General features: G+C 33.7%; 2 protein-coding genes and 1 non-coding gene across 6 annotated transcripts; 2 read left to right on the top strand and 1 right to left on the bottom strand.

Annotated features, from left to right (window-relative positions):
* The first annotated feature begins 1027 nt into the window (after positions 1-1027).
* Positions 1028-8008, top strand: LOC105140372 (protein STRUBBELIG-RECEPTOR FAMILY 3-like). Of its 4 annotated transcripts, none has more exons than XM_011047172.1 (17): positions 1028-1129; positions 1482-1669; positions 2016-2100; positions 2218-2289; positions 2933-2998; positions 3108-3179; positions 3274-3345; positions 3433-3504; positions 3581-3646; positions 3792-3857; positions 4705-5078; positions 5167-5549; positions 5968-6239; positions 6539-6677; positions 6938-7074; positions 7192-7348; positions 7495-8008. In XM_011047172.1, the coding sequence occupies exons 2-17, from the start codon at positions 1546-1548 to the stop codon at positions 7591-7593; spliced, it is 2256 nt and encodes a 751-aa protein (XP_011045474.1). In that variant the 5' UTR covers positions 1028-1129; positions 1482-1545; the 3' UTR covers positions 7594-8008. The 4 variants fall into 4 exon arrangements, with proteins under 4 accessions (XP_011045474.1, XP_011045472.1, XP_011045475.1 ...); XM_011047170.1 differs by having other exon boundaries at positions 2000-2129; XM_011047173.1 differs by lacking the exon at positions 1028-1129 and adding an exon at positions 1142-1379 and having other exon boundaries at positions 2000-2100.
* A 1020-nt stretch (positions 8009-9028) lies between these two features.
* Positions 9029-9110, bottom strand: TRNAS-AGA (transfer RNA serine (anticodon AGA)). Its single transcript has one exon. It is a non-coding gene; the product is annotated as a tRNA-Ser (tRNA).
* Positions 9111-13452: 4342 nt separating this feature from the next.
* On the top strand, positions 13453-18342 carry LOC105140370 (secretory carrier-associated membrane protein 1-like). The gene is made up of 13 exons (XM_011047169.1): positions 13453-13691; positions 14051-14116; positions 14810-14911; positions 15000-15062; positions 15157-15190; positions 15286-15408; positions 15763-15825; positions 15902-15995; positions 17018-17063; positions 17146-17213; positions 17470-17518; positions 17768-17833; positions 17930-18342. The coding sequence occupies exons 1-13, from the start codon at positions 13638-13640 to the stop codon at positions 18014-18016; spliced, it is 915 nt and encodes a 304-aa protein (XP_011045471.1). The 5' UTR covers positions 13453-13637; the 3' UTR covers positions 18017-18342.
* The last annotated feature ends 1437 nt before the right edge of the window (positions 18343-19779 follow it).

The following is a 19779-nucleotide window of genomic DNA, read 5'->3' as shown; positions in this document are numbered from 1 at the left end:
CAAACAATATTATAATCTTAAAAAAAAAAAAACCAATTCCTACTCATGTTTTTGGTGAGAATGGATATAATTGTTACGATTACATATGGGGCTTAGTGCATAAGAACAAAAATTATTTGATTATTAAAATAATTATTTTGTATTACTGAATAACAAATTAAAATAATTATAATACCAAATAATATCTTGGCAACAAGGAAAATAAAATAAAATCATAGTCAAAGTTTTGGTGAGAATGGATATAATAGCCACGTAAGACTACTAGTGTCCAGATCAAACGCAAAATTCTTCATTGGGATGTCTCAGTCTTGAACTAGCGGGATTCAGGCGATGGTGTCGTGTGTACGCAAACCATTTTCTTGTAGAACATGATTGGAATTTTGAATTGAAACTTGAAAGGAGTGATGGCATGCATCATCGTAGATCATGGGTAACAAAATTTAATGTCTAAGTCCACAAATTTAATTATTTTAGATAAATAATTCTTGCTTGAATCAATATGTTTGAGCAAAAACACAAATTGGGTATGAGAATTGGAAGCTTAAACAATCATAGAATATTTATTGATTAAAATTAAAGCATGGTTAGATTTAAAATACTTTATTTTTAATTTAAGAACTCGTTTATTTTTATATTTTAAATATTAAAAATATTTATTTATTTATATTATTTTGATATATTAATATTAAAAAAACTTTAAAAAACAAAATAATAATAATGCACTCCAAATGCCTCTAAAACCATGTACCATCGAGCCTTCTAAAAATAGCCTGACCTATATTTTTCACAATCACAGAGCCTGTCCTCGCTTCCAAGCTACACAGACAGATTGAACGTGAATCATCGAACATGAAAGGATCTGAGTCGTAAAAATCGGAAATATTGGGATGATATTAGAGAACAAAAAAGGTAGGTAAACTAAACTAAGATAAAAGTCCAAGAAGTTTCATATTACACCCTCTCACACGCACAAAGACTGTTCAACTTCAACTTATGTACAGTACTCCTCTTCTAGCTGCCTAGTCTGTCTCCCTGTCTCTCTCTCTCCGTCTATATATATTATTTTTTTCTCTCCACATTTCGTTGTTAAAAACTCTTTCTGCAACTTTCTCTACTGTTCTTTACAGGAGTAAGTTCTTCTTAGCCTTTCGGTTCCGTAAAAATTGTGATGTAATATCTGCTTACGTCCATTTATTGCTCTCTGTCTCCTAATTCATTGATTCCTAGCACCTAAGTTTCTTTGCGTTACTTCTAGAAAGAGCTACAAAAAAGTAAAACAGAAACTTTCTTTCGTTTGTTAGGGACAACAATTTGCTTCAGTTAAGCTTGACATTTGTCAAGTTTGTGTTTTTTGGTGCTCATTACTTGTTTGTTTTTTTGTTGTTGGGTTTTTACTCTGTCGAGTTCTCGAGCTTTGATAAGATCACTAACAGTATGTTTCCGTGGGTATTCTTTTGTGTGGTCTGGTTGGTTTTTTTCAGATTGGAAGTGGGTTTATGGTTGGTGGTATATAGAAGGAAGAGATAATTGAGTTCGAGAGGTTCAATGGGAGTCAAGAGATGCGGTAAAAGAGTGCGCTTGAATTTGGAGATCTATGGAAAGTTCTTTATTGGGTTTGTTTCGATTTGCACAGCAAGAATTTCTGTTGGTGTTACTAATCCAAGTGATGGTAATTAAGCTTGACCTTTTTTTCTTCTTTTGCTCTTTCGTGTTTTGGGTTTCTCTCTGCAGTTTCTGTGAGAAAATGTGGGATATAAAAGTAAAGTTATTAGTTAAAATTCAAATGATATAAGCTATCAAACCTAGATGGAAGAAATGCTTGGTTGGTTTTGTAAATTTCCTTTCTTGTTTTAACTTTTCTTTTTGAGCAACCAAATTCGGGTTTTTACTAGTTGTTATTGTATTATTTTAAGCTTGAATAGTAGTGTTGCTTATTAATTTTGTTTTATAGTACATGGAACTTTGAATCTTATCGCCTGCATTGTTTTGATTGACTTAGTTACTGCAATTAATAGCTTATACATTTCACTGGGCTCTCCTGTACTGCCCGGCTGGGTCGGCACCGGGGGAGATCCATGCGGTGAAGGGTGGCAAGGCATTGTATGTAATGTTTCAGAAATTCAATCCATGTATGGAGCTTTGCTGTGGCCTCATCATATTTGTTGCCATTTGTCGTCATTGATAATGTAAAGCCTTTTAAAATATGCTGTCTTGCAGAGTTCTTAACGGTGCGAATTTGGGAGGAGAACTTGGTGATAATCTGGGAATGTTTGCTTCTATCATATCGATGTAAGTGGCAGTCTCTCAATCTTTCCCTCTCTCCCCTCCCCTCCCCTCCCCTTCCCTCCCTGTCTCTATACTTGCATATGCCCATGGGGGTGAGCATGTGAATGGTGTTTACATTTTTTGATCAATGGAAACATCTTTTCTTCCATCCTAAAGAGCTTTTTCACCTATTCCTTTGCTGCCATTAGAAACGCTGTTTTGGTTTTCATTTCATGTGAGAGGAACAGAACAGAACGTGCATTCTATGTGTGCCTTTTGACAGTTATTGACTACAAGAGGCATTTAAAAAAATTACATGGGATTGTTTTACATTTACAGGGGTTTTTAGAAAGTGAGACGGGGTTGCTCCAGCCAACTTGGAAGACACTGCATTGTTTGAGTGAAATGCGAATGATGTGTTGCATTGATTCAGGACATGATTTTGGAAATGTCATTTATCTACCCTTAAATGAATGGTCTAAATTTCCTGATACCCCAAGTTTCGATTTCTAGTTGTGTGCTTCACACATTAGATGAAATAGGAGGAAGTATAACCAAAGTACATAAATTGCATTTGTTTGGATTCCAGAAAATAATCATTCTTGTGATTTTTGTCGATTCTGACATTAATCTTTATGCACTTACTTTTCTCTTCTTGTTTTTTTAGAGATCTGAGCAACAACCACATAGGGGGGAGTATTCCATCCAATCTGCCTGTTACTATGCAAAACCTGTACGTATTCTGTTACATGAGATATTCTACGGGTTTTTTTTCCCCTCCATATATTCTATTCCTGATAACTATTTATGCAACAACTTATGACAGTCTTTACCTTTGACAGTTTCCTTGCAGACAATAACTTCACTGGAAGCATCCCTGATTCTCTGTCCTCTTTAACCTTACTGAAAGCCATGTAAGTTTTGGCTTCTCTTTTGCCGGTGTTGATGCCTGCTTGGTCTCATTTTTATAATTTTTATGCTTATATCTTAACTTTGCACGCCTTGTAGGTCTCTTAACGATAATTTTTTAAGTGGAGAGATACCAGATGCATTTCAAGCACTTCCTGGGTTGATTAACTTGTAGGTTATTTTTTCAAAAGTTGGCATACTTTTCCAGTTTCATTAATGTTGCATTATGGTTAGTGTAACAACTTATGCTTTTAGCAGAGACTTGTCCAATAACAATTTGAGTGGGCAGTTGCCTTCTTCTTTCATAGATTTGGCTAGTCTTACAACCCTGTAAGTTGTCACAGCAAGTCCATTTGTATTGCATTCACTTCATCTCTCTGTATAATACTAACCACTTAGTTGACAGACGTTTGCAGGACAATCAGCTATCTGGGACCCTTGATGTTCTGCAAGATCTTCCCCTGAGAGATTTGTACTATTCCCAACCATGTCTCTTTCAATTTTAAATGATAGTACCTTTTTACCTCTTCAGGAATTTCTATCTAGTTTTGTGTCCTGAAGTTTGTTGAATGATTCTTTCCCTTGTTTTGTTGTCCTTTTTGCTCCTCATAAAACAGGAATGTAGAGAATAACCTGTTCTCAGGACCCATACCTGACAAGCTGCTAGCTGTCCCAAATTTCAGGTAGGAATGAAAATGTATTTCATTTGAAATAGAACTTGATGTTCTTCAAAAGCATTCATTTATCTCTATGAATTATGCTGACATGATGACTTAAATTGATGAATATTATGTCAATTATACATCATGTTCACTCAATTTAGGAAATTTAATACTTATTGACAGTTGTATGAAAACTCCATTAAGCTTAAATCTTTGAGTAGACTAGTTAAGGATGATAATTATTTATGCATTTCCATTGTATTATTCTGACCAGAGCATGAGCAACCATTTGCAGTGTCCTTGAAAACAAGCAAGTTTTGGAAATCATGCCATGTTGATGTATCCAAACGATTCAGACCAATCATGTTCTTGAAGGTTCTATTTAGAATGCATGGATTTTCTTAAAGCAGGGATTTTTCTGGATATAATAAACATGTGAAGAAACCTGTAATCCTCTGTTTGAACTTATGGGGAAGAATACATCCAATTCATGTTAAATGTGGTGAAACACATAATTATTAGACATATTTATACCTTACAGAAATTGGAGCTAAATAATTTCTTGAATGCAAGCTAGGAATTTGCTCAGTATGGAAATCATTCTATGGGGACGTTCTGATCTCCACATTCTGATGCACCAAGTTAATAACACCATATGCTTACTTTGACTCCTACCAGAAAAAAAATCAAATATTCTTAAATAGGATGGAGGCATTTTCTTTTACTCATGTCTGCTCTGTTTGGCCTCTAAGTCCATAAAACTTTGCAATATGCTGTTCGAAATGAATAGGAAGAACTGTTCTTCGCAGTTTGGAAGATCTAGTTATCTCTTCCCTCATTTGCTTGCTAATATTGATACTTGTTGCAGAAATGATGGCAATCCGTTCAATACTTCCTCTGCTCCATTGCCTGCACCCACATCCACATCTCCATCCCCACCATCATCTACACCACTTTCTGGGGCTCCACCACCACCATCTTCTCGGAGAACACCCGGGAAGCAGGCTGATGGGTCGTCTTCATCAGAGAAATCGAGTTCTGGAGGAAAAAATAAAAGAGTAGTTTGGCTATCCATTGCAGGTGTATTGTTGTTTGTAATACTGGCATTAGCACTTGTGCTTTTGATTCCAAGTTGTAGCAGAAGAAGGTGGGAGGATAGCAGAGTTTTCAAGCGGCATCAAGTAGGAGAGAACCCAAGGGACAATGGATCCTTGGTCCAACCAGCTAATCAAAATGAAAAAGGCAAGCAACTATTTAACTTGAATCACCTGCTTCCATGCAAGATTTCAATTCTTTTGATCGCTGACATGTTCTAAAAATTTTCAAACAGTTCCAAAGGAGACCACACAGAAGCCCATAGAGGACCATCCAAAGCCACAAAATATGCATATGAGAAATGAACCCAAAATGAACCCAGCACCAAATAGGGACAATCACTTAATGGGCATTGGCAGAGCAGATATAGATTTCATAGGTCCTCCTCCCCCACCACCTCCTCCTCCTCCACCCCCACCACCTCCTCCACCCCCTGTTGAGAATGTCATTGTTAAGCCAATTGTGCCTTCTAGTAAAACTCAGATCCCTCTCACTTCTGCTAGGTCCTTCAATATTGCATCACTTCAGCAATACACAAGCAGCTTTTCTCAAGAAAATCTTATAGGAGGAGGAGGCATGCTGGGAAGTGTTTATAGGGCACAGCTTCCTAATGGAAAGGTGCGATCTTTTACCATGATTGCTGTTAGTTTTGGCAATTTATTTATGATGATTGACGACAAGCCACAATATTCTTTCTGGAGATTCACTGTATTATTATATTAATTTTGTTAGTTTTCTTCATAGCTTTGTTTCTTCTCTCAAGTACTTCTTTAACCGTTTCCTTTCCTTGTGCGCTCCTTTCCACAATTGTCCAAAACTCTGGTTTTTAACTGTGGACCATTACTGCAAATCCTTAAACAGAATATATCAATGAGCTTTGAAAGGTGAAAAACTTATGGTGGTTTAGTGCATTTATCTCAAACCTCTCTTTTATATGGTGCCATCTATCTGATCAAGCAAGTCAATTTTGTTGTAAGAGAAACATATAGCAGAATGTCTGACTTCTGATATTTGATGTAATTGGTTGCTTTTTTAGCTTCTTGCTGTCAAGAAACTCGAAAAGAGGACTGCAGAGCAGCAGAAGGACGTGGAGTTTATTGAATTGGTTAACAATATTGATCGGATCCGACATGCTAATGTTGTTGAGCTCATGGGATACTGTGCAGAGCATGGTCAGAGGCTTCTGATCTATGAGTATTGCAGTAATGGCTCTTTGCAAGATGCACTACACTCAGACGATGAATTTAAAAGGAAACTTTCCTGGAATGCCCGCATTAAGATGGCACTTGGAGCTGCTAGAGCCTTAGAGTAAGTGAACTAGCCACTGAGATGAAACCACTTTTCCAACTTGAAAAAAAAATCTTAGTTAGTAAGAAACATGAATACAAAGAGTTTGTGTGCATGTATAGAGAGAGATTTGAATAGCCGACAAATACAAGCTGCCCGAAGGTATATGGGTTAAAAAGATATAACTAGGTATCCAATATGCCAGAAATGGTTTGTAGATTCAGGTCTATAAAATGGTCAATAATTCACCTACATATTTCAATGGGGTGAAGGTGGGAGGCATGTTTCTGCATACTGATTTTGTTGTTCTATGTGTGAAGGTATTTGCACGAGTTCTGTCAGCCACCTGTTATACACAGAAATTTTAAGTCTGCCAATGTTCTTCTTGATGATGATCTTGATGTTCGTGTCTCGGATTGTGGTTTGGCTTCATTAATAACATCAGGGTCTGTAAGTCAGGTAAGTAATGATCATACTATCAGGCAGTGATCCAGGTTGAAATATGAACCATCTTGGGGTTGACTTTCAGATGTGTTAGATTGAGTTACTTGACTGCAATTTATTGATTCTTAAAGAAGGGAATTTTGTTGAGCTAGTTGACTGATTTGTTAAACTTCTTTCAGTATTAGGAAAAAGTACTTCAGTTGGTGTAGGGATGTATATAGCCTTCTTGTTTCCGTGTCTGCTTCCTTCTCTAAAATTATTCCCCTCATTTTCAGTTGTCAGGCCAGCTGCTAACAGCTTATAGTTATGGGGCTCCAGAATTTGAATCAGGAATCTATACCATCCAGAGTGATGTTTACAGCTTTGGTGTGGTCATGCTGGAACTCTTTACTGGCCGGAAGTCTTATGACAGGTAAAATTGCAATGCATGCTGTGCTTGTTATCCCAAGTGCAAAAGCATATGGTGCTTGTTATCCTCGGACAATTTTTTTACTTATTTAATGATGTCCTCTTTTCAAATTTTGCTCAGGACACGGCCTCGGGTGGAGCATTTTCTAGTGAGATGGGCAATCCCCCAGCTCCATGACATTAACACGTTGTCAAAGATGGTTGATCCTGCCCTTGTTGGAGAATACTCAGCTAAATCTTTATCAAACTTCGCCGATATCATTTCTCGATGTGTTCAGGTGAGAATTATATTATTGGTTCTTTATGATTTCCTCGAACTTGGTACAGTATTAACATGTGAATGCCATCTAGTTGCAGTCCAAGATCTTGTTTTGTGCCAATTATAGGATGATTACCTTTGCCTAACCTCAAGGTTACCATGCAGTCTGAACCAGAATTCAGGCCACAAATGTCTGAGGTTGTCCAGGATCTAACAGACATGATAAGGAGAGACTGCCCTAGCAATGAATCAATCGGCAATTGAATGAAAATTGGTACAGAGAACTTATGATTCAACTTTGGAATGTGAAGCTGCAAGGTTGTAATCTCTCAGAATGTCAACACTAGAAGATGCATCATCAACTGTAAACAAATGCCGCAAACTAACACAATGACTGTTCACATCCCAAGTCCATACCTTTGAGAAGTCTTCGAGCTACCTCTGGAAAGAAATGTGAGCACTTCATTTTTCATCTGGTCAACAATTTGTGATTCCGTTGTTGATTAAATTATGCAAAACAAGGTCTATTACTGCTGGAATTTGCTAACCAATTGTTTTATATTATTATTCGTTTGTAATTCTTGACAGTGAAATTTTGTGGTAATGTATCTGTACGTTAGTGAAACTTACATTTAGCTCCAGCCAAATCTATATGATTCTACCTTTCAAATGCTCTTAATTCTAACTTGTATGCATCGTTGTGGTAGCTCAAGATAATGCAGAAATCGATTATATACGTGCTTCTTGCCAAAATTTATTGACATAGGGGCGTGACAAGTAGAATTACGGCCTGCAAGGCTTTCTGAGTATTGCACAGCTCTTCTTGGCTGTAGTCATCGAGATTTTATTTCATTAAAACGCTTTCTAATTCGCTGAACCTCTAGCCGAATACCTTTTCTTTTAAGAAAGAACGTTGTGTGCGTAACCAAGCATATCGGTGAGCTCAACAATGCAAAGATGCATGGCCCAAAATAGGCTATAGCCCATAAGCACAGGCAATTGACCAGTTAAGCTTCAGTTTCACGGTGTCAATGCATGGCTCAAAGTACAAGATAGTTACAAAAACGTTATATAGCCTTCTGTGCATATAGGCTATAGCCCATAGGCACAGGCAATTGACTCAACAGACTCACAGCTACTGCCATTGTGCCATGAGTTTGGTCTTAAGTTTTTTTTACTGTTGAAAATAATGATGCCCCTTCACATCTTTCCCGGATCCTTAAATTATTTTGTTTTATGAAAAGAAAATTATAAATGGCATGTTAGAACTCATCTTATAAAATCTTATATTATATTTTTTTCCCTTCCAAATGCTTAGAAGCTCTATAACCTCGCTGGTAAGCTCAATTTGAGTCGCTCATGAACCTAACCAAGCTAAGCCAAACCAAAGCTTTAGTGCTCGAATTAGCTTAGCCACCCTTGAAAGAGTGTATAATTCCGAAGATGAACACGACTGAGTGATCTGTCAAAGCTACAAAATGTTAAAAATGCTTTGGTCGGGGAGCGTTCTGCTCAGAGGGAAACACCGAAACTAGCAGAGATTGATGATAAAGTGAAAGCGAGAATGTGGGCTTGAACAACACAAAATTGGTGAGAATCCAATTCACTCACCCTGGCCTGTCATCAACTTTAACAACGATAGGCAGTTAACATCTCATTATGCTAAGTGATCAGGAAAAAAAACAGAAAAGTGTAAAAACGTGAACAGCAGGATTCGAACCTGCGCGGGCAGAGCCCACATGATTTCTAGTCATGCCCAATAACCACTCCGGCATGTCCACGATGTTGTAGTCGTTCGATTTACACGTAACTTATTCTTAAACAAGATGACATGACCTTCCCTCAAGAATGAAACAGACGTTCAGGAGCCCAAAAAACATGTACCTGGAGTGTATGTGTGAAAAGGGGTGAGGTAGAAAACCAACAGTGTCTTAGAATTTATAATCTCCCATCCAATTGGTGTGGCAAGAAGATAAGAACAGTTTGGCAAAACAATATCCAAGTAGAGAGATACTTTTATCAACTATATATACATAAACACCATGTCATGGTGATGACAGCAATCAATTGAATCAAAGTTAGAAGACTTGAACTGCATAGCAAGACATGGCCCTAACAAAAATCGCACGGATCTAATTATAATGTTGACCCTTCTTCGTGGTCCAATTGAAGATATGTATGTGTTTTCATGGTTAGATGGCATGCTTTATGGGACTTGATTTTGATATTTGATTATTATAATTTTGAGGTGCTGGCTAAAATGATTGTTGATGCAAAGGGATTTTGAAGTATTTTTTTATCAACCCAGGCCTAATTTAATGGTAACTTGAGCTTGGGTTTGGAAATAAATTTGATTTAGGTTGCGCATTCAAGTCTAGGCTATAGAACCTCACTCTAGCATCTCTTGGAATTTGACGCATGGCTTGAGCCTAGTTGTAGGCATTGTTTGAGCCCAAACTTGTGGCCTGGATCTAATGCTGATCGTTTGATATTTTAACCTAAATTTTTTAGTCTGAATTTAAAGTGTCAAGTAATATGTACCCTATCCCTAGAGAGTTTGATATTTTTTAACTTATTGCATGCAATGTAGAGACTTACTCAGAATGTTTATACTTCACATATATCCTTGCATGTACAACGATCTTCCATGATTTATTATATTTTTATTTTAAAAAAATACATGTATAAAATATTTTTATTCTTTATTAATATTTGTGTTAAAAATATTTATCTTTTATTAATATTTATATGAGAAATATTTATACTTTATTAATACACATATAAAAAATATTTATTTACCATTAATATCACAAGGATGAATCAGCTTTACAACCTTCTTATTCAAAAAAAAAAAAAAAAAGTTCAAAAAATATAAAAACCACCTAAGTAAAAGTTGAATAATTTCTTTATTATTTAAGTATACACATAACATCATTTTCTCTCGCATAACATTTCATTTATTATATACCTTATGAAAAACATTTACTTTTGTATATTTATTATACTCTCTCACTGTAAATATGTTAACTTAAGCATTAAGAATCTCCAAATCCATCAAAATGTATTGTTTTGCTGGTACTAAGCTTCCTAGTTATATTAACAATAATTTTATCCCAAAACATCTTATAATTTCGAAACATTCTTGTGTATTTATTGCTAACGCGTGCCCGGAGAATACCTTAACAAAAGGGTGTGACAAGAAGAATTACTGCCTGCAAGACCACTATGATGCTGATTAAAAAATAAAAAAATAAAAAAAATCACTGCAGGTTCAGACATTTAAACACCAGAGAACCAAGGAAAAGTTGTCACTATGATGCTGATTAAAAAATAAAAAAATCACTGCAGGTTCAGACATTTATACACCAGAGAACCAAGGAAAAGTTGTAGTGTTAGAATAATGGTTTGGAAAATTAAGAAACGATCAACTTTGTGATCTTCTACTAATCACACCTTCCCCTGCCATGCACGCCGGCATTTGAATTAAAAAAGGAGGAGGAGGAGAGCGTATCCTCTCCTCTCTGCAAAGGGGTGTTTATGAAAACGAATCCTTTGATTATAATGACAACCATCGACACATAGAGATTGCGACATGCAGTGTGCTAATTTTTTAAAAATATATATATTAAAATAATATATATATATATATATTAAAAAAATGTATTTTTAATATCAATCCATCTAAATAAATTAAAAATATTAAAATAATATATATATATATATATTAAAAAAATGTATTTTTCATATCAATCCATCAAAATAATTTAAAAATATTAAAATAATATATAATTTAAAGCAATTTTATTTTCAAAGTTTAATTAAAAATTAGTTCAACCACAATTCCAAATAAAACCTATAATTTTTTTCATTGGTCTTGAAGTAACTATATTTAGACCATGATAGTCATAACTTTAAAAGTATCTCTAATTAGAAAATAATATAAATAATATATATTTAATTAGAAAATAATATAAATTATATTCTAACATCTTATTTAATAGTTTAAGTTATTGAATTGAGATGGTTCTTTGATATAGTATCAGAATCTTGATGATCAAGTGATCACGAGTTCGAATTTTACCATCTTTATTTATTTGATAAAAATTAAATACATTCAAGTTTTAAGCTTAAATAACTTTTACTTAAGAAATTATATTAGAGAATAATATAAATTATATTTTAAAAATTTATCTAATAATTTAAGTTATTGGAATGAGATATCCTTAGATATATTTTGCTAATAATTTAAGTTATTGGAATGAGATATTCTTAGATATATATATCTAAATGTTGGATTAATATTTTTTGTAATACAATAAAAAATTTAATTTTTATTAGGTTTTTAATTCTAATTTTTTTGGATTAATCCAAATAATAAATTTAAATTTAATAACTATAGCTTATGTTGCACATTTTTGTTCGTAGGAACTTGTGATTTTGCTGACATAACGTAGGGAAAAAAAAAAAAGAATTAAACTATAGAGTGACCCGCATGGCTAATTGTTTAATAAATAAGCTTGAACTGACTGCAAAATTAAAATGATTGTGACATTTTGATGCAGATCATGCATCACTTTCAATTTTTATTTTTTTTTAAATTCCTTTCGAAGGCCATTTATTTTCTCGGGGAAGAAGACTACTTTCTTGTATTTGTCTACAAGTCACGCCGAGAAGGTTTTGGTTGACAATAAATAATTATGATAATAAGGTGAGATAATCTCTTATTAATTAAGACTTGGGAATCCAAAACTGGAAGAGAAAGGTCAGGTTTTCCTAATTAATTAAGGAAATTGACACGTGTCATTCAAACAAGAAGGTTAAAATTATCCTCTCATGGATGTTGTTTACTTGGAAGCAAAAAATATTTCTGTCAAAAAAATGTTTTTCGAGGAAAAACAAATTATTCTAATTAAAATTTCATCTACACTGATGTTTTAACTCATATGTGATAAAATATATATTTCTAGTATGTTATATATGAATATTGATCTTTCATTAAAAAAAACCCTTCATTTATTAAAGATTTTTTTGTTAAAAAATCTTATAATTTATTAGAAAAATCTATGTCATAGATTAAAATATTTTTTAAATATAAAAAAATATATTAAATATCAAAAATTATTTGATATTGTTATTAAATACATATTAATAAGTTCACCTAAATATGTTATAACCAAACTTTTTATGAATTTAAATTAAATTATATAAGAATTGCTTCAATATAACTCAATTAATTTAATCGATTTAAATACAATCTAGATAACTGATAAAATTATTTTTTTTTTAAAAAATGAAATCAAAATAAAAAATCTCTCTTGCCTAAATTTTTGTGTAACCCAAATTTAAAATTAGATCACAAATATGTTATTTCAATATGATGTAATTAATTTAATTGGTTAAAAATAATTCAGATAATTAATAAAAAAATCTAAAAAAAATTAAATCTTTTAAATAAAATTTAATTTTTAAAAAACAAATAACATAGAAATTTAACGATAAAAGATAATTTTTTCTGCTATATAACTCAAGATTAGCTAATTTCTTAGGATAATTTTTTTTATTATAAGATAAAAATACATGCACCAAGTATTTTAATGTTACAGAAATATAATTTTATTAAGTTTATTTTATCACATTATTTAGGTTTCAATAAAAAAAATTAAATTGCAAATGCATAATTCATCTTAAATTCATTATTTTTTCTTAAAAAATATAATAACTTGTCTTAATATTTTTTTTCCAAAGCATGAAATAACCTTTTATGTAGTACCAAGGCCATTTTTTCACATATAAACTAAAAATATTTTCTTAATTTAATTATCAACTAATCCTTGAAATATCTGTCTAACACTTTTTTTTATTTAATTATAATAATATTTTCAAGTTAATTTATTAAAACTAATCCTTCATGTTCATATAATTTTTTTAAAAAATTATCTAAATATTTGTTCAAAATTTGACGACTACCTGTCCTCATGGCTAGTCTTATTATAAAAAAACAATTCGAAAATAATAATAAAAATTGAAGGAAAAAAAAAAACAGCAAATCCAGAGTCAAACCGAGTTGACACTGAGTCAAGCACACATATATAAGCCTCAGCACCCGCTCTCTCCCTCCCTCCCTCCCTCGCTCCCTCTCTCTCTACGTTAATATCCATTTGTTTTTTGTCTCGTTTTCACCGCTTTAAAACTCTTAATTCCTCCGTTTCTCTCCATAAAATCCAATCCCTAGTCGATTAATCCTCTTGCATTTCTCTCATTTTTCTGGATCTAGATTTTGTTAAGATCTGGTGATTTGTCACTAGAAAATGAGTCGGTACGATTCGAATCCTTTCGATGAAGAAGAGGTCAATCCTTTCGCGGTATGTGGAAGTTATACGTTTCGTATTTGTTAGATCTGTGTATGATTTGCGTATGTACATTGTTCGTGTATTTCGTTTCTGATTTTTAGATTCTTTTGTGATGTTGATTGTGTTGCTTGGTTGCTGAGAAAACGCGGAGGATTTTTGAGAGAGAAATTTTACATGTTTGGATCTTATTTAGACTAGAAATTTTTTATTTATGGTTTTTTTCTTAATAAATATTTTCTTAATCAAGTAGAGTTTGATTATTAGCACTTAGTATAGCAATATTAATTATATAGATTACTATTAATTTTGAGTTGATGAAGAAATGAAGCTTATATTTTCTCTTTGTTTGTTTATTTGTTTGGTGATGGAAGGATCAAGGAGGAAAGGGGAAAGGATCAGGGCAATCAAATTATGGCGGAGGCGCGTTTTATATGCCTGTAAGTTTTTGTTTTCTCCTAATTTCTCAGCTTTACCGAATGTGGTGTTTGTTTTGTGAAAGAAGAAGAAACTTATTTCTTTTGATTTAGGAGTTTGTAATTGGTTGACATAAACCTTGTCCTTTATATGAGCTTGGTGCTACCTTGAAGGTTTGATACCGAAGTCAAGTCCAATGTAGGTGTAATTTGCCCGTTGATTATTATTTTCAGCTGGTCAAATGATAGTTTCTAGCGTTGTTGAAGTAAAAAAAGTTTCCCTTTTCTGAAATTTGTGAATTTTTTTGAGTATTTTGTTTGTAAATTGGATTTAAGTTCATTATTGCACCTCAAACATGAATCTAAGTTAGGGACCTGGAATTTAATCACATGATTTTCTCAATAGGAATGGAATGCGAGAGTGAAGTTAAAACCTATAACTGACATAAGGTGGACAGGATCACAAGCTAATGTGCTTAATGTTTCTCTTAAAAGCAATTTTTGTTTGCCAATTTCTTGTGTATCCACTGTGCTTTATGGATCTTCTACTTATTGCCGAGTTCCAGTCCCATGGTTGGTTTTAGTTGTTCTTGTATATATATGGATTTCATGAGCTGGTGGTGCGATTCTGTTTGGGTGTCAATTTTTCTTTATTGGTGCTGTTGCTAACTTATTCTCTTGTGTTTTTCTTTTGTTGTATTCTTGTGAAATTTATAGAATCCTGGAAGTGTCCCTCCTGCAACTTCAAGGCTTTCACCTCTTCCTCATGAACCATATGATCGTGGTGCAACCATAGATATTCCTCTTGATTCTGGAAAAGTACTATAATGATTCAGGATTTTTGGTCACACAGTTACATTATTTGAATGTTGCCTTCATATTTTTGTTTTCGTTCTTCTGTCTCTAGGATATAAAAGCCAAGGAGAAGGAACTCCAAGCTAAAGAGGCTGAATTGAAGAGGAGGGAACAGGTTAGTGTTCTGATATAGTAGCTTATGCTCATATTTATGTGTATGTGTGTGTTTATAAAAGTAATTTGAAATCCACTTTCCTTTTGTTTTCCAGGAACTAAAACGGAAGGAAGATGCGATTGCACGGGGTATATTATCGTATTGATTTTCTTTTTTTGTAATCAACGAGGCTGTGCATGGTTATATTTAATATAAGATGATGTTCTCTGTTTTGTTTTGACAGCTGGAATTGTAATAGAGGATAAGAACTGGCCACCATTTTTTCCGATTATCCATCATGACATTGGAAATGAAATACCAATCCACCTGCAGAAGATGCAGTATGTTGCATTTACAACATTGTTGGGTATGTTTTGTATTCTACTTCGTGTAAATTCTTTTCGATGGCTGCTTATCATTTCCTATTGTTTGGTTCCTATTTTCCCATTGTCCATGATAGTCAATTTTGCTAGGCTGGTCCTCAAGGTTCAGTCCTTTCAACAAGGAGAATCCGAAGACAAGATTGTCAAACTGGACAGTGTATCTTAAACTGCCTGCCTATCTTTTTTTAATGGATTTAGATCATTCCTGTGATCGATCATGTAGCTTAAATGGTCATAAAACAGTTTTGTTTAGTTGGTTAAATGGTAGACCTGTTTAAGAAATGTTTCCAGACAAACATGTAACAGCTGTTGAGTAACCTGATTTTATGAAATTGCAGGTTTATTTGTCTGTCTTTCTTGGAATATTATAGCTGTCACCACAGCCTGGATCAAAGGAGAAGGTTGGTGCAAATCCACTGAACATATTTGATTACATGGCTATCTCACCAGTCCGTCTAAAATCGTTTTCTTTTCTAGGTCCAACGATATGGTTTCTTGCCATCATCTACTTCATAGCAGGGGTCCCTGGAGGCTATGTTATGTGGTATCGCCCCCTTTATCGTGCAATGAGGTATTATTCTGTCATTCATGGCTGAATCTCAATTTCTTTTTCATGACATGAGAGGTGGGGCCTGTGAAATTTCTCCTTTTGACTATTCTGTACTTGCATGGTAGTGTTTCTGATTCACACCCTTTGTTTCTAAAGCTTTTCAGGATCCTATAAATATCTAAATATGATTATATGAGCTTGATTCATCTGTTTGCATCAGTCACAGATGACCTTATGGATGGTGTGAAGACTTGATTTTTCATATTTAATAATAATGTGGTCAATCCAGACATGTTTGGTGAATTTTTATATGCCAACATGTGATTTGAATTGGATATTTGTTGATCTGAAGTGTCATCTTATAAAAGAATATATACTTCCTGCAATTGTGGAAAGAATCTGATGCACCCTGGCGAGGACCTGAACTTGCAAGGAGGTCCAAACAAAAAGAGGGTGGGAGGGAGGTGGATGGAGCTGAAAATGCAGTAACAATAATAATAATTTTTTTTTACAATGCTCGGCATTGGAGAGGTCATGTTTAGTTATTTTTTATTAGGTTGCCTGCTAGCATTGGAGAGAATTATCCTTAATATTCTGGAAAGCTTAATGAAATCACTAAAGTAACTATAACACAGAAAATTCATTAGAGAAATGAGATCAATTAGTGTTTGCATAAAAACTCAGATATTTTCCTATTCTTGGCTTTTTTGAGTCTTTGCTTCCATGCTTTATATCATTTGATTAGCATAAATAGCTCTGCTAACTGATAAAAAAGATTGCTATATGTTTTGAACTTTATCCATGGTATATGATGGATGAATGGGTTCAGAATAGATAGATCTTTTTTTCTGGATTATGTTCCATTAAAATACTGGTCATTCTTGAGCATTATATGGGGATGGATTTTGAAGTACTTAAATTATGCTTTCAAGTAATAAGAAGAATGTAATGGTTTAGTTATTCTCTCTGTTGTTCATTTTTTTCCATCACGTGCATTATGCTATCATAACTTCTATTCAACTCTGTGCCAACTCCTTTTGCAGGACAGATAGTGCTCTGAAGTTTGGATGGTTTTTCTTGGCTTACCTGGTAATCTCATTTATGTATTCCTCTCCTTCTTGAAGATCCTCTAGAAATTCCCTTACTTGTTGTTCTTGTGTTTTCCATGCAGTTTCACATTGCCTTTTGCATCTTTGCTGCTGTTGCTCCCCCAATTGTTTTCAAGGGGAAATCTCTTGCGTAAGTTTCTCTTTTAGATGCTGCATTGAAGATAGTTCTTTTGCTAGAAAATTAAATATGACATAGCTTTGTTTGGAAAGTGAAACAACTATTCTGGGAAAACGAGGATTCTCCCACTCATCTGAAATTCATATTATTATGTTTTGCTGGAGTCTTCTTCTAAAATGTTTGAGATTGATAGGGTTGAAAATATATTGATTGTATTTACCTTTAATTTCTCTACTCCGCTAATGTTTGTGTGATCTTTTGTGGACAGTGGTATTTTGCCTGCTATTGATCTTATGGGTAACCACGCTTTAGTTGGGGTAAGCTTTCTGCTTTTTAGTCAACAGTTCCATCCTTGATAATCTTGGTGGACCTCCACTGCTATTATGGAAGTACTTTCATGCTGCATATGATATGTTACAGTTCATTTTTAGAGTGAGAGTTTCAATGAAGTATGGCTTTGTAAAATTATCTGACTTGACTTGAGAATAATGGGAGAAATGCATCTGTATATTTGTTTTGATGCAGATGTCCAAGCAAGTCTGACTCTAGTAAAATTTTGTTTGCAGATATTCTACTTCATTGGATTTGGATTCTTCTGCGTTGAATCCCTCCTCAGTATCTGGGTCATTCAGGTTGAATAAATCCTTGGACAACTTGTGCACGCATCCCTGCTTACTGTTTCATTATGGTTTTGCTAAAGGTTCTATGTTTATTGTCCTGAATTGCAGCAAGTCTACATGTATTTCCGAGGCAGTGGGAAAGCAGCAGAGATGAAGCGGGAAGCTACAACAAGGACCATGATGGCTGCCCTATGACATTGCTTGCTCCCACTGGGCAAAGATGCTCTTCTTGGATGGTACCAAAAGACCTACTTCCTTACTAAACACGTCGTGCTTCATTGTTAACCTTGTCCATGTGTTCATCTTTATACACGATTCTCAAACCAAAGAACTTGTCAGATTAGAAAAATTGAATAGGGTTCATTTTTAGAACTTTGTGTTAAGCTGAGGCATCAGCTTCATGAGACTGAGATTGATACTTTGTTTCTCATTTTGTATTTCTATAGAATGATTGTGTTATTGTATGTTAATTCATTTTTACACTTTAGTGCTTGTAAAGAGGGGTGGCTGCCGAGACTACAGCAGATGGCTTTAGGCTATGGTTCCCTCAAGCAAGAAGTGCTCGATTCATGAGATGATGATATGTGTTATCGCACAGGTCTGGTAAACCTCAGCTAGTTGATTCATGTTAATTTTGGCCTGTTTTGTTCCTGACCTGCTACGGACATAACTTTGTGGCTTGCAAGGAGTCAAGTCTTACAATTTGCTGGTGTTGATGGATTTCTTGTGTGAATACTTCCGATAATTTTTGCAGCTCCACAATGTTCCATTTTCCATCAGATGACTGCAGTCGTTCCATCACTAGCAAATGGGACGGCCTGGACTATGCAGATAAAAGAAAACCCATCTTCAAGTTGCTGTCAAATAAATTTTTTGTTGCAGAATGGCATTAATCCAAACGTGATAATGTTTTAATAATATATTATATTCTAGGGTTTCCTGGAAGTTAAAACCCCCCGAAAAGTTCTCACCTCAAATCCTTTCCCTATTTTTTACCCCTCTTAATTCTTACAACCAGTCAAAAAAAAAAAAACCATTCAAAACAATTTTACCTGTTGGAATAAGAGAAGCCAAACTAGGCCCTTGTTAACATTAACACTAAACTAACAAATTTAGCTAATTGTAAACTCTTCAGTACAGTGTTCATAGCTAATATTTTCCTTTCATTTCTTTCGCATGCCTGGTTTGGCATGGAGTATGTTAACATTAAACTAAAGATCTATTTCACAAAATACACTTCGAACTTATTATAAAAAAATAAAAGTACAAGGATGAAAATTGACATGAACAAAAAAATAGGTCTGTGTTTTCAAAACACATGGAAAAATTAAATTTCATTCCTGAAGTTTTGAATTATACATGTTTGGTCCCTTTTATTTTTTTTATTTTTTTGTTTCAATTCCAAATTTAATTTTTATAGCATTTCATTCCTTGAATATTAATAAAAGAAAGAAAGTTATTGAAAGATAACAAGAAGAGAAAAAGTAATTGACCACTTATAAAAATAGTCGAACTTGGTGTCAATAAATTTGTTTTGGATAAGATAATTCAATGAAGATGATTTCACTTTTAAACATACTAAAAATGTAAATTAGGCCTGTTAATTTGTTTTCAATTTGGTTTAATTTTGAGATTCTAATTATACAATGTTTAGACTTCAAAATGTATTTATTCAAGTTTTTATGATGATTTAGACAAAGATAAGTTGAAAATTAATTTAATATTCGGATAATGATTTTCTGATCACCTTAAAAAAAAACATAAATAAATAACGAGTCAAAGTCATCTATCCAGTCACATGACTTGTCATCCATTAAAATTAAAATATAAATATAAATATTAATGTGAACTATGTGTTATATACTCTTTAAAAAAATAAAAAACTAGAGGGGATGCTTACTTGCCAGGACCAACAGCTCCTAATATTAGTTTTTTAAGAAAAAAATAATATTTAATTA

This window comes from Populus euphratica, unplaced genomic scaffold (genome assembly GCF_000495115.2).
Source record: "Populus euphratica unplaced genomic scaffold, PopEup_1.0 scaffold106.1, whole genome shotgun sequence".
NCBI lineage: Eukaryota > Viridiplantae > Streptophyta > Magnoliopsida > Malpighiales > Salicaceae > Populus > Populus euphratica.
This window is presented reverse-complemented; position numbering and strand designations above follow the sequence as displayed.

What these genes read in the sequence shown, in the direction of transcription:
- LOC105140372 (XM_011047170.1), top strand. Translation starts at nt 1,546, where the DNA reads ATGGGAGTCAAGAGATGCGGTAAAAGAGTGCGCTTGAATTTGGAGATC. An exon ending in CTTCCTGGGTTGATTAACTT is followed by an intron (nt 3,346 to 3,432) that starts GTAGGTTATTTT and finishes TGCTTTTAGCAG; the next exon opens with AGACTTGTCCAATAACAATT. An exon ending in TCATTTCTCGATGTGTTCAG is followed by an intron (nt 7,349 to 7,494) that starts GTGAGAATTATA and finishes GTTACCATGCAG; the next exon opens with TCTGAACCAGAATTCAGGCC.
- LOC105140370 (XM_011047169.1), top strand. Translation starts at nt 13,638, where the DNA reads ATGAGTCGGTACGATTCGAATCCTTTCGATGAAGAAGAGGTCAATCCT. An exon ending in GGTTTTTCTTGGCTTACCTG is followed by an intron (nt 17,064 to 17,145) that starts GTAATCTCATTT and finishes TTTTCCATGCAG; the next exon opens with TTTCACATTGCCTTTTGCAT. An exon ending in TTCAAGGGGAAATCTCTTGC is followed by an intron (nt 17,214 to 17,469) that starts GTAAGTTTCTCT and finishes TTTTGTGGACAG; the next exon opens with TGGTATTTTGCCTGCTATTG.